A 12,088-nucleotide genomic window follows, 5' to 3' on the forward strand; every position below is an offset into this window, starting at 1 on the left:
GGCTAGCTGCTGTTTGTTTCGTTCTCCTTCCAGTCTTAGGATACGCTAACTGGCTGCTAGCTCTACTGCTTTATATTTAATGTATAAAATATGAGAGTTATATCATTATCTGCCTACAGCAGTGAAGCAAATAAGCATATTTCCCAATATGACTGTTCCTTCAAATTACCTCTCTACTAGCATGAACAATAAACAAGGTCCCTGTCTGTCAGTGTGTTTGTATGTTTTCTTTCACAATATCTTCATATTTCATATTCACACTGAGGCTGCACAAGACAAAAGAAATCACAGATTGACAGTAATTACAAAGTCATGACAGAGACCCAAATGATAACATCCCATAATTTAGTACAAATGTTGCCTTTTCCCTACCAAATGTCTCATTTTTTTAACATTCCTTAAATATCAGACATTGACGTGCGAGTGAACTTGCCTGGACAGAACACATTGTAAATGAAGCAGACAACATCTTAATGGTAAATGAACACAGACACTGCTTCTCCTTCTAGACAATCTGTCAAGTGCAGAACAAATGGTGTTTATTTTTTCACACACCAGCCCCACAATTCAAAGCATCCAAAAGTCAATAACCACACTTGGCAGTTGAGACAAAGATGAAGATGAGGTGCAAGTACAAAAAACATTGCATTGTGGGACAGGCCTGAAGCACCAAATGACATCGATTGAGAAAGGCTCCATCTCTAACACACTGGGTAGACTGGGGGACTTGTGTCTTAAAGATGAGATGCTAAGAGGCCATAACAACATAATCACAGTCATACAGCCAGCCATTTGTCAAAAATAAACCAAACACCAGCAGATGCGGAGGCTAGAAAGTGACGTGTGTAAATCTGACACATTTGTCAGTGGACTACTGATGAGCTAAAAAGTGGCTCTAAAAACACTAATTTTCTATTACCTCGGGAGATTTGAAATGTGCTTTGAGAGCTTCTGCAGGACGTTAATGTGACGTCCATTTGGATTTGAGTGAAAACAGAGCCATCCAGCCAATGGACAAACATTTCAAACTCTGCAGATGAACATACTCTGTGGCACAAATTGCCAGGTCAATGCACAAGTATTCGACCTACAAGGAGCATATAAATCCCCAATGAAGAGATTCATATTGTATTGATTGATAAATGCATTCTCCCTCTGTGTACAATTGGCTATCTGTCAGACCAATGCACATCACCAGGGGCGCAAATATGACCTTCCTTTTTATTGCTTGCCTTTTGCACCGCATGGCCTTGAATCCTCCATGGACTCTGCCTAAAATAAAGTTATTACCTTTGTAATTTCCAAACTGGAGTGACTTTGCAGAATAGAGGTATTAAATAAAAAAAATTAAAAAAGTTATTCGGACTCCTCAAATAGAGAATGTCGTTTTTGAACATTTTCCTCTATTCACGAGGCATATTGTTGCAACGTGTGAGAACTCGATTTAGTGCTTTACAGTTATGTTAAAAGGCATCTAATCCACTCTATTCCAGCTTTTATCACAGCTATCAAAAGCCAAAGAAGCAGGTATTTATGCTTATGCAAATGAGCACTGCTCTCAGACCCCTTTTGCTGCAAATGAACAGAAAGAAATAAAGAAATAATGTCTCAGTCTGCCATCACTTTTCACTGATAGCTCATCCTTGGCAGCAGTTTGGGAAACTATTTATTTTCTCTTCAGGACTGGCCCTCAGATAGCTATTATGTAGTTTGTAACTAACCCTTGTGTCTTGTCTCATTGCTTTCATTCATCAGCAGCCCATTTAAATTGACCTTAAAAATAATGAGGACTGAATACTGTGGAAAACATGCAGGGGCACATGAAAATCAGCAGGTATTTTAAATTGTTTAACAAGTATATTTTCGGATTGGCCTTTCTCTCACTAAACTTAAGAGCATATTCCAAAATAAGGAAGAAAAACAAAGGTAATATCAGGCCTGTATAGCTGAAACCTTTGATGAAACACATACTCTCTATCATGATGTATTTACATGATTTTTCTTGCATATATAAGATTAAATTAACTTTCATATGGAATCAAATTTCTGATGTGTTTGGGGGAAATGAAAGTAAGAAAATATTGCTGCTCTATATGCTTTAGCTTAACAGTCAAGTGTTCAGGCGGATGTTTGTCACTGTTGGTTATGGATTTATACTTGTCAATGTTTCATCGATAAATTATTTTGGGCCAGAGACAGTGTGCACTTGCCCTACATAGGATGGTTGAATCAAAGTTAATAATAGACACCAGTTCAGTAAATATGACTGTTGAAGCTAGGCAGCATTGTTCAGGGGAAGAGGTACATGAGGAAACTTCATTTCATCCTGTGCATATTTTGTCTTATTTCTCTTGGCAATTGAAGTTTTATAAACAAGAGCTCCCTCATAGACACTAATGACAGTCAGGAATTTGTCAAACAACAGTGTGGCTCTGTGTACAGTGATGTAAATTATTTAGAGGAGCCGAGGCAGGTGTGACAGCAGCCAGCATGATTTTGTAGAAATAATGGTTTATACTTTATTTTCCACTTGACTACCAGCTCTACTCCTTTCATTAGCATGCACGAAAACTCCAGCGAGCTACCAGGAGTCTTCAAAGCTAGTCTCCCAGGTAATGAAGCAGCTTGAGATTTTACATCTGATCATCACTGACTGGAGCCTTGATCATGTAGATTCAAACTGGGGGTAAGAGTTCTGCATGTTTACAAATTCAGCCTGGAGTTTGTAACTGCCAAGGGGAATGATATTTAATCTTTTTTTTTAAATCCAGTATTATTCAATTAAATTGACATACTGTCTGATTGCATTAATCTAGTCAGATCATTGCATTACAGAAAAAGGTTGAATAATAATGCATTTTTCATGATTTCAAAGCACTTTTATTTGAAAAAGAATCTTTTGTGCGTCATAGAATACAAGTAAATGAAATAAAAGGACATGAATAAACATTATATATTCTAGAATAACAAAATCAAATATGTACACCCCTGTTATCCGAAGCAAGTTTTTACACATTTTTACATCTTCCTGTACATCTTATTGAAACAGTTTTTAAAAGATAGTTGCAACCTCTAATGCTGTAGCAACTGTTACAAAACTTGGACTCTCCCTCTGAACTTCAGGTCCTCCGACTGCAGCCTCACACTGATGCTGCTGAGGAGGGAAGTAGGAAGGAAGAGTCCCTGTCCTGGAGAAGCTTTGCATGCTGCTCCTTGATTTTGGGCGATTTGTGCCGTAGCCGGAGTCCTTCCAAGAGAGGGGATAGCCATGAGGACTGTTGAAGACAGGCACTGGAGAGAAGCCAATTGTGTATGCATTTTCCCTGGGGATTCTGAAACTCTGCGGTTGTACTGCACTGTAGGTGCCTTGGCAATCCCCAGACAAGCTATTAGATGCGCTGGATAAACCTGAAGTAAAGTGAAAGAGATTGGAAAAATAAGGATGAGAAATTGAGGATGCTGATATTGCTTTAACATCATTTATCATTGATGTCATCCATGGTGAATATTTATGTTAATTCATATGTCAAACTTTAAGCATAAAACTTACTTTTTAGCCTTGGCTGGAATGTGCTGAAGTTCTTCCGGCCTCCGTCTCCGCTGATATCAGAGTCACTGTCGTTAAAGTCACTGTCCCCTTTGCCACTATCCTTCACGCTCAGCTGGTCCGTGTTGCCAATGCTGCTGCAAATACAATTAACAGATACAGTATGAGCCACCAGTGCACCACATTAGCTTGATTATTGATATTTTTTTCCCACATACAAGGCCTTCCTCTATCCACCCCATCTAACCTCATTCCACAGGAACGCCACAAGCAACAAAATGTATGCAGGATGCATGTTAAGTACCCTCAGCGAGATTTGACTGTGAATAAAGCAGGCCCTATCTGAGGAAATAAATCCTGTTTAGTTGTCTTACCTCACTTGCAAGCAGTATTTGTCACCTTGCCACACAGAAGCCGGCTGGAAATGCTTGGAGGGCAGGAACATCTAAAGAGAACAAACAGAATGACAGCGAAAGAGCTTAGTTTCCATTTTTGGCACATAGATCAAGGCTTCACTAGGAGGAAAACATGGTATGCATATGAAATAAAAGATGAAAATAAAACTTGAGTAGCTGCCTCACCTTTGTCTCCAAGTCCCCACTCCTCTCCTCGTACATGCAGGATTCATCCAGAGAAGAAGAGGTCCTCTCGTGGAAGAAGCCTCTCTGGCCGGTGTAGATGTTGGGTTCTGTCAGGCCCAGCATGGGTAAGGGTCTTCTGTCAAACAAGCTGTGGCACACCTCTCTCTTGGAGCCCTGCTTTCTTCCTCCTCGACTGAGTTTACATGTGACAACAACAATCACTATTGCAATCAGCAACAAAGCACACCCCCCGCTGAGCATAATAATAACAATTATCGAGCCGTCCAAGCTGGGGCCGTCTTCATCGCTTGACCTCAGCACAATGACGACTTGGTCTTCGGACGGCTCCGTCTCTGAGACGACAAACTGAATAGTGGCACTGCTAGAGAGCGGGGACCTGGCATTGTCACTCACAGTGATTTTAATTTCCAGCACATCTCCAATTTCAGCTGTCAACCGTTGTTTTAGAGCAATTTCTCCCGTGTCTTTGTTTATTGTGAAAAGCTTGGGGTCACCTTGGACAATTTGGTAGGAGAGCTTGCCGTTCATTCCCTCGTCCTTGTCTTCTGCAGAGACTCTTAGGGCCAGAAAGCCAGCAGGGGCGTTGAAATGGAGAGGGATGTCGGCAGTGTCATTCACAAGGACAGGGAAGGTGAAGTATGGGAAGTTGTCATTCAGATCCACCACTTTGATCCTGATTGTTGAAATGCTTGAAAGGGCGGGGGAGCCTCGGTCCTCAGCTTGGATGACCAGCTCGATCTGCTGAAGAGTCTCAAAATCAAAAGACCTCAAAGTGTACAGAGAGCCTGAGAGAGAGTCCACTGAAACATAGGTGGACAGCATGGATCCACCTTGCACCTCTGAGTCGATCAGCGTGTAGGAGACTTTGGCATTCTTTCCCACATCTGGATCTCGTGCAACAACAGTGGTTACATATGAACCTGGAATATTATTCTCCATGACTGACACTTCATAAAAAGACTTACTGAAGAGAGGAGGGTTGTCATTCTCATCTGTTACCCGGATGGTGTACTGTCTGACAGTTTTGAAGGGCGGGCTTCCCACATCTTCTGCCACCACAGTCAGGTTATACTCTGGAATCTTCTCTCTGTCTAACGTGGTGCTGGTGATGATCATAAAAGAGTCTCCATATGCTTGTTGGAGGGTGAAGTGCTCGTGCCCGAGCAGGCTGATGCGCACGTACCCGTTGGAGCCGGAGTCTCTGTCCGAGGTGCTGATCAGAGCAACAAAACTGTCCGAAGCTGCAGCCTCTGTGATGTAGGCGACCCCATCACTGCTGGAAGTCATGGGTTTGATGCTGATTTCAGGCGCATTGTCATTCACATCCACGATATCTATCACAACTTTACAGCTGGATGGCACAGAGTTAGCGCCCAAATCTGAGGCTTTGATGCTCAGCTCGTATGATCTTCTTTTCTCAAAATCAACAAGAGCCTTCAAGGTCACATCACCGGAGTAAGGGTCGATGTAGAAAACACGTGCAACTTCTTGTGATACACCGTCAGCAAATGCGTAAATGACCTCACCGTTTTCTCCGTCATCCGGGTCAAAAGCGTGCACTTTGAGAACTCGGTGACCCACTGGAGAATCTTCATTCAGCTCCACTTTCAGTGAGCTGTGCTCAAACGTGGGGCTGTTGTCATTAAAGTCCAGCACTTTGATGTAAACAAGCATTGAGCCAGACTTTGCAAGCACTCCTCCGTCAGTTGCAGTAACTTCGATCGTGTACGAGTCCTCCACCTCCCTGTCCAGCTCGCGCACAAGCACGAGCTCAGCAAACTTCACTCCATCCTCCCTGTCGCGCACTTCGATGGCAAAATGAGTACTAGGGGAGATGTTGAAGCTCTGGATGTAATTTTCACCCACATCCTGGTCCAGAGCAATCTGCAGGGGGAATCTTGAGCCAAGAGGGACATTTTCCAAAATCTCCAGATTTGTCTGATTACGCGGGAAATGAGGAGAGTGGTCGTTGATGTCTTTTACCTCGATCTCCACGTGGATGAGTTGGAACTTCTCTTTAGAGAAGGCCACAATGTCGAAGGTGATGAAGCAACGCGGAGACCTGGGGCAAAGCTGCTCCCGATCGATAATTTCTGCAACACTCAGAAGTCCGTCAGTCTCCCGCATTTGAATCAAAGAGGAGTTGTTTTCTTGCATGAAGCGGAACGAAGTGTCAGGGTCATCAGCTGGATCAATCTTTAAATCTTGGGACAAGTTTCCTATCTCTGTCCCCGGCGCATCCTCTTCAAACGTGAAATACCTTGTAGTTGTACACTGAACTGTGCAAAATAAAACAAACACAAGGCACAGTGCAACTCCTGAAATCCTGCCAAATCCCATTTCGAGGGGTTAGAAAATGCTGCACAAAAATGTCATAAATGATGCAGTCAATACACCTCTCGTACAATGTCAGGCCGAATCACAACTGTGTCAAACTCACTTTGCTGTGGGACTTTAAGCCCCTCTCTATGCAAATAGGCTGCCCCCATCGACCAATGAAAGGCCTCCCAGTGGTCAACCAACAGGGCAACATTTGGCTCTGCAGCAAACTGTTGTCTGTTTGTGGGTGCAAATGGTTTATTAGATAAACTGATTGTGGAACTTAAATCCGGCGGATAACAGTGTTACTTAGAATAAATCTGCACATGGTGATTAATTAATTAAATCACTTATCGGAGTGATTTAATAAGACCACATGAAAACAAAAAGAAGTAGAAGTCTACCTACTGAAAGCCTGAAGGATTGAACGTGTGTTTTCAGTGCAGACGGCTGGGGAGTAAAAAGACAAAGACAAACTGTTACAAGGAAAAAACACAAATGTCAATGAAAGTATAATTGTTGAAAAGTTAACAAATCCTCCAACATAAGAAACTTTCATGAGGACTAGTGGTGTCTCATACTTTTGGTTTGCTGCAGGCTTCTTCTGCTCCTCCGAGTTTTTTTTTTTTGCTTTCAACTTTCTGTTAAAGCATCAAGATGTAAAAATATTCAGTTATAAAAGTCATGTATTCAAAATTGTTCTTACAGGTCAAAACAGGAGCAGCAAATGCAGCAGCAATGTACTTGTGTGTTTAAAAAATAAAGCACTAGTGAGGCAGAATGAACACTTTCCATGCATTAATGTGTTAGCAGAAGTTTTATGTTATAGTTGGAGTGAAGTGTGAACTATTTTTGAATATTACCTCGTCATACATAATGTGTCATTTTTTAAAGTTATCACCTTAGTAGTTTGGGGAAATGTTAGTTTAATGAGGTAAATCATGAATCCCTTTTGGAGTATAAAGTATACAATGAAAACACTCAGAGTATACTGATGCTTATTCTTTAACATATCTTAACTAATGTTCATAATTATTCTCCATCATCGGATGAAAGCAGTAGGAAACATAACAGGAGATTGGAAAAGCATCTAATAATGCTGTTTTTACAAGCCTGTTGATTGCTTTTGTTATTCATATACACCTTTAATCACCCAGTCCTTACCCTGACATTTAGGATTAATGAAACCTGTTCTATTATCCATAAATATTTATTATTTTACCACTTTTCCCCTTCAATCACATCTGTCTATGGAAACATTGCCAGTAAATAATCTGCATAATAAAGAAACCGCAGAACTCTCTCGTTCTGTCTGTGGACCCTGTCTCATCTGTTGGAATGGCAGAGGAGGAATTTCAGTGTAACGTGGTAAAGAAAAACCCACAACGCCAGACAAGAGTCATTTGATTAATGTTGTGTTTCGGACACCCACAATGTTAATTACACAAAGAATATTATTGCAGCTCTGTGTGAGAGGACACACCTCCCTATATAATCAAGATCGTCTGCATGGTAGTAAACAATCAAATGCACTTCATTTACCTTTTTTTTTAAACAACAGTTCTTAAATAAAAGCCGGGGATGTGACAAGAATAGTGAAGTCAGGAGAATAAACTACACTGAAGGATTCCTCCTCCCTCCTCAGACACACACACACACACACACACACACACACACACACACACACATACACTAGCAACAGCTCCCATAGTGATGAAAAAAGAGCATGAGTCAACCAGACCTTTGTCAACCATATGGGTGATTAACTTCTGCTGATTAAAAGGCGTCTCTGTGCCTTCAAAGGGCTCTCGACACGTCACAAAACTTTGGGTTGAATCCGTCTGAGCCCCCGAGAGAGCACATATAGGGAGGTGTTAAAACTCACGCAATGAACAGACACACAAACCAGGGATGTTCAAGAGACTGTTATCTTCACGGTTATACTGTTAGAGCAGCCGTATGCTATACTTTAAGCATTATCCAATTCCTAGTTTTGTTTTACCAATTATTCATCCATACATCCCATTTCTGCAGGATTCTCTGGGACTCGGTGACAGTAGAAACACGATAAGCGAGGATGACCAGCTGTTGCCACTGCAACACTTTGCATCTCCTCTTCAGGAATCATGAAGTGTTCCCAAGCCAGATGAAATGTATAGTCTCTCCGGCGTTTTCTGGGTCTACCCCAGGGTCTTTTAAAAGTTGAACATGCCCAAAAAACCTTCAAAGGAAGGCGCCCAGAGGCATCCTGATCAGATGGCCAAACAGACTCAACTGACCCCTTTTGATGTGAGGGAGCAGCTATCTCTCTCTATCTACAAAGATATCTTTAAGGGTGAACCAAGTCACTTTATGGCCCCTTGTGTCTGCAGTCTCATTCCCTCATTCACCACACAAAGCTCACGAGCAGAGGTGAGAGTTGGAGCGTAAAATATATTTTTTAAGGGTTAAAACTGGAAAACTGTCTTAAAAAGGAGTTCCTTTTTAAGACAGTTTTCCAGTTTTAACTCTTAAAAAAGGAAGAGCAACACACATGACAATGAAGGCTTTGAACGTGGCCTATGAGATTTCCATGTCCTCAACTTCCCCCAGAATGGATTCTTAAAGCTCCCAAACTGGGTGTTTAAGATCTCACAAACAGTCTCTTCAGCCACATGATTAACAAGATAATGATCAATACAAGTTTGTGTTTACCAGGTTCATCAGGCAGTCTGCCTCCTCTCCTTACATTAAAACCTCCTGAATGTAACATGTGCAACAACGCATTTGACCACATGTGAAATACATGGAACCCATGGTGTTCACTTTTAAGTTATTTTCTAAATTTTTCTCGTGCATGTTAAAGTTTGGGGTTTTTTCACCAAAAAAATTAATCCTACTTTTAAGAACAGTTCCACGTATCAGTCACTGTGAATCTTTATCATTGGAAATGAAAAAATGCTGTTTTATCAGCTTCAATAATTAGCAATAATTAGGGTGCAAGCGACACAGATACAATAAAACATTACGAAAAACTTCCAATAGAATAACATGCCAGAATTGTAGTGAGCAGGTAAGTAGCTACAGGTGTGAAATACCTGAAACATGCAGGACAGACATGGAGCAGCATTAAGCAGACATCAAATAAACATGTAACTGCAGCTCTCTGTTTTTTGGCTCCTCTGTAATTTTGACTTTATATTTTTATTGTGCACTGTGTGCTCTTTATATAGGCTATCCTTGCTCTTTGCTGCTATTACACTGTAAATTTCTCCGGTGGGGGATAAATAAAGGTTTATGTTGAGGTGAAATTTTACAGTAAAATGATTGAAACTGACAGATTTAGTAGAATTACAGACACTCGTGTTTCTGTAAAGGGCAAAGAGCAGTGCATAACCAGAAAATCTGCTAAAGTTGTTTGTGTTGATCTCAAAGGATGAGGAATAGAAGGAAACTGAATAAGCATCAGTACCATCAAGAAGCAGAAGTGTAATCCTCTGGTGTGAGTTAGGAGAAATTTGAATGGCAGTATGAATAATATACAGAAATCAATTATTGTTATTATAGTCTGAATTTGATTTTCTTTTTATGTTACTGTAATAAAGGTTTGACCATCTTTTGCTTGTTCATTTGTGATGTGAGGAAGTGGGAGGCAAAATAAGCTTTTTATTCTCCATGCTCCTTTTGCGGACATGAAATGTGTCAAAATTGTAAATTGTTTTCTGTTGTTATTGGAAAACTTTGAACATACCCATGATCAGAACAAATCAAAATGAAATGAAATTTGTTTGCCTATGGGAAACGTGGTTTTGGAACATGTAAAGTCAAATCTTCCCCATGTGCTACATAATTTTGGATCATTTGATCAAATGTGGAAAACACAGGGAAAATGTACAATTGATTTGTTTTGTTTTTTTGTACAGAATCCCTCGAGTGTCCAAGACATATTGTCCTGGATTTAGTGACATGAACAAAAAGGAGATCATAAATCTTTAGCTTAAGTTCCTCTGGTACAGAGCACACCTGTGAATCATCCTATGGCACCCTACTTGTTTTTTTTTATGGCCAATCTGAGCCTAACACAGAAGTTCACAACAACACAGCACTAGGATTCAGATTGGATTCCTTTTTGGTCATATAAATTTCACATCATGTTTCTATTCTTGTTACTAATTCCAGACACCATGAACAAAAAAAAAAAAACTTTTTAAACACTTATCCAGCAAAGGAGGCGGATTCATAATGTGTGCTTTTAAAATCTGCAGTATTTACATTCTGAATCTGGAACGAGCTTCAGTTGAATCACATTACAGCACAAGGAGATGAGTTTGTTTTAAAATTCACAAGGCATAACACCAACAAGTGGTTTCCCCTTTTGCTGTGCCACAAATCATTAAAGTGAGTGTTAAGGCGGGAAACTGGAAACTTCAATTATTAATCTTGGCAGTTCAACAAACAGCATTGAATCATTTCTGTGTAACTTCAGGTTGAGTGAGAAATATGATGAGGATGAATTGGGTTGTTGCTTCTTTTCTCCTAAACTACAACACTCTTGGTATATTTTCATTCACTCACTCTTTTTCACTATTGTCAACTTTTATTAAAAACAAGATCAAGTTGTAAGATCAAATGTAAGATACTTTTCTGCCCTCACCAGACACACAAAGCCTCCCTCACAACAGTCCCATGCTGGCTGGGTGTTAAAATCCATGGCTTTATGGCTATGAGGAGTCAGGAGGTAATGCCGAATTATTAGCCAAATTAGTTGTTTGCCACTAAAAGGATTATGCTTTAATCTTATCAAATGTCTCACGCACTTACCACTTTGTCTTCCAACAGGTTTAAGGCAACAACTGAGCAGCTGATGACACTATTTTAGAATGAACGCACAGGCATAATCATTAAATGTGAATTTGTGGAGTTCTTGATACTTAGTTGTGTTTGAGTTAACTTCCTCAATAGAAATCACGACCTTCTCACATCTGAAGTGTATTTTTTTTTCTACAATTGATTTGTTGCTACAAGGTCAGCCGAGGTCTGACCACAAACAAAGCCGTGCTAACACAGGATTGATACTTGTTTGTCACTTAAGTAAGGTGATTAATGCAGATCACGGCTTGATTAAGACGTGTGTGGTGACAGTAAGAGCATCACAGCAGATTAATGGCTTTGACCATCTGTTTCTCTCACCGAGGTGATTTTAATTAATGGTAAGAATATTGCTAATGTGGCCATGGCAGTAAACATCACAGGAGGAACAATGATGATCAGAAATTAGTCTGAAGCCTTAGACATTACTTTTTTTTAAAGATGGCGTCTGCAGCTCACAGGCGGCTAGGTAGGAGGCAGGAGGAGCATTTGGTGACACTTGGAGCAGTAATCCTGACAGATGCCTCAGGGAACAAATGTGTCAAAGGCCTACCTTTTGGATAACACCTCGCATGACACGGAGTGCTAGAAAAGCCCCCCCCCCCCCCCCACACACACACACACACACACACACACACACCCACCCCCGTTTTTTTCCTGCACGAAGTTCCAAGGTTCCCAGTTGTCAGAAAAATAGAATAAGGTAAGGGAAAATCTAAAATATATGTCATAAATAATCTGATTTTTGGTATGTTTGAATTATTTTGTAGAC

The 12,088-nt window shown here is 40.6% G+C and overlaps 1 protein-coding gene across 2 annotated transcripts; it reads right to left on the minus strand.

Moving 5' to 3' along the window:
• Positions 1–2,811: 2,811 nt before the first annotated feature.
• On the minus strand, positions 2,812–8,829 carry pcdh8 (protocadherin 8). 2 transcript variants are annotated; one of them, XM_065962614.1, is made up of 4 exons: positions 4,129–8,829; positions 3,922–3,992; positions 3,551–3,681; positions 2,812–3,408 (listed from the first exon to the last, which is right to left on the minus strand). In XM_065962614.1, the coding sequence occupies exons 1-4, from the start codon at positions 6,487–6,489 to the stop codon at positions 3,053–3,055; spliced, it is 2,919 nt and encodes a 972-aa protein (XP_065818686.1). In that variant the 5' UTR covers positions 6,490–8,829; the 3' UTR covers positions 2,812–3,052. The 2 variants fall into 2 exon arrangements, with proteins under 2 accessions (XP_065818686.1, XP_020490179.1); XM_020634523.2 differs by having other exon boundaries at positions 2,818–3,408; positions 3,551–3,684.
• Positions 8,830–12,088: the final 3,259 nt, after the last annotated feature.

The sequence above is a fragment of the Labrus bergylta genome, chromosome 13, assembly GCF_963930695.1.
Source record: "Labrus bergylta chromosome 13, fLabBer1.1, whole genome shotgun sequence".
Taxonomy (NCBI): Eukaryota; Metazoa; Chordata; class Actinopteri; order Labriformes; family Labridae; genus Labrus; species Labrus bergylta.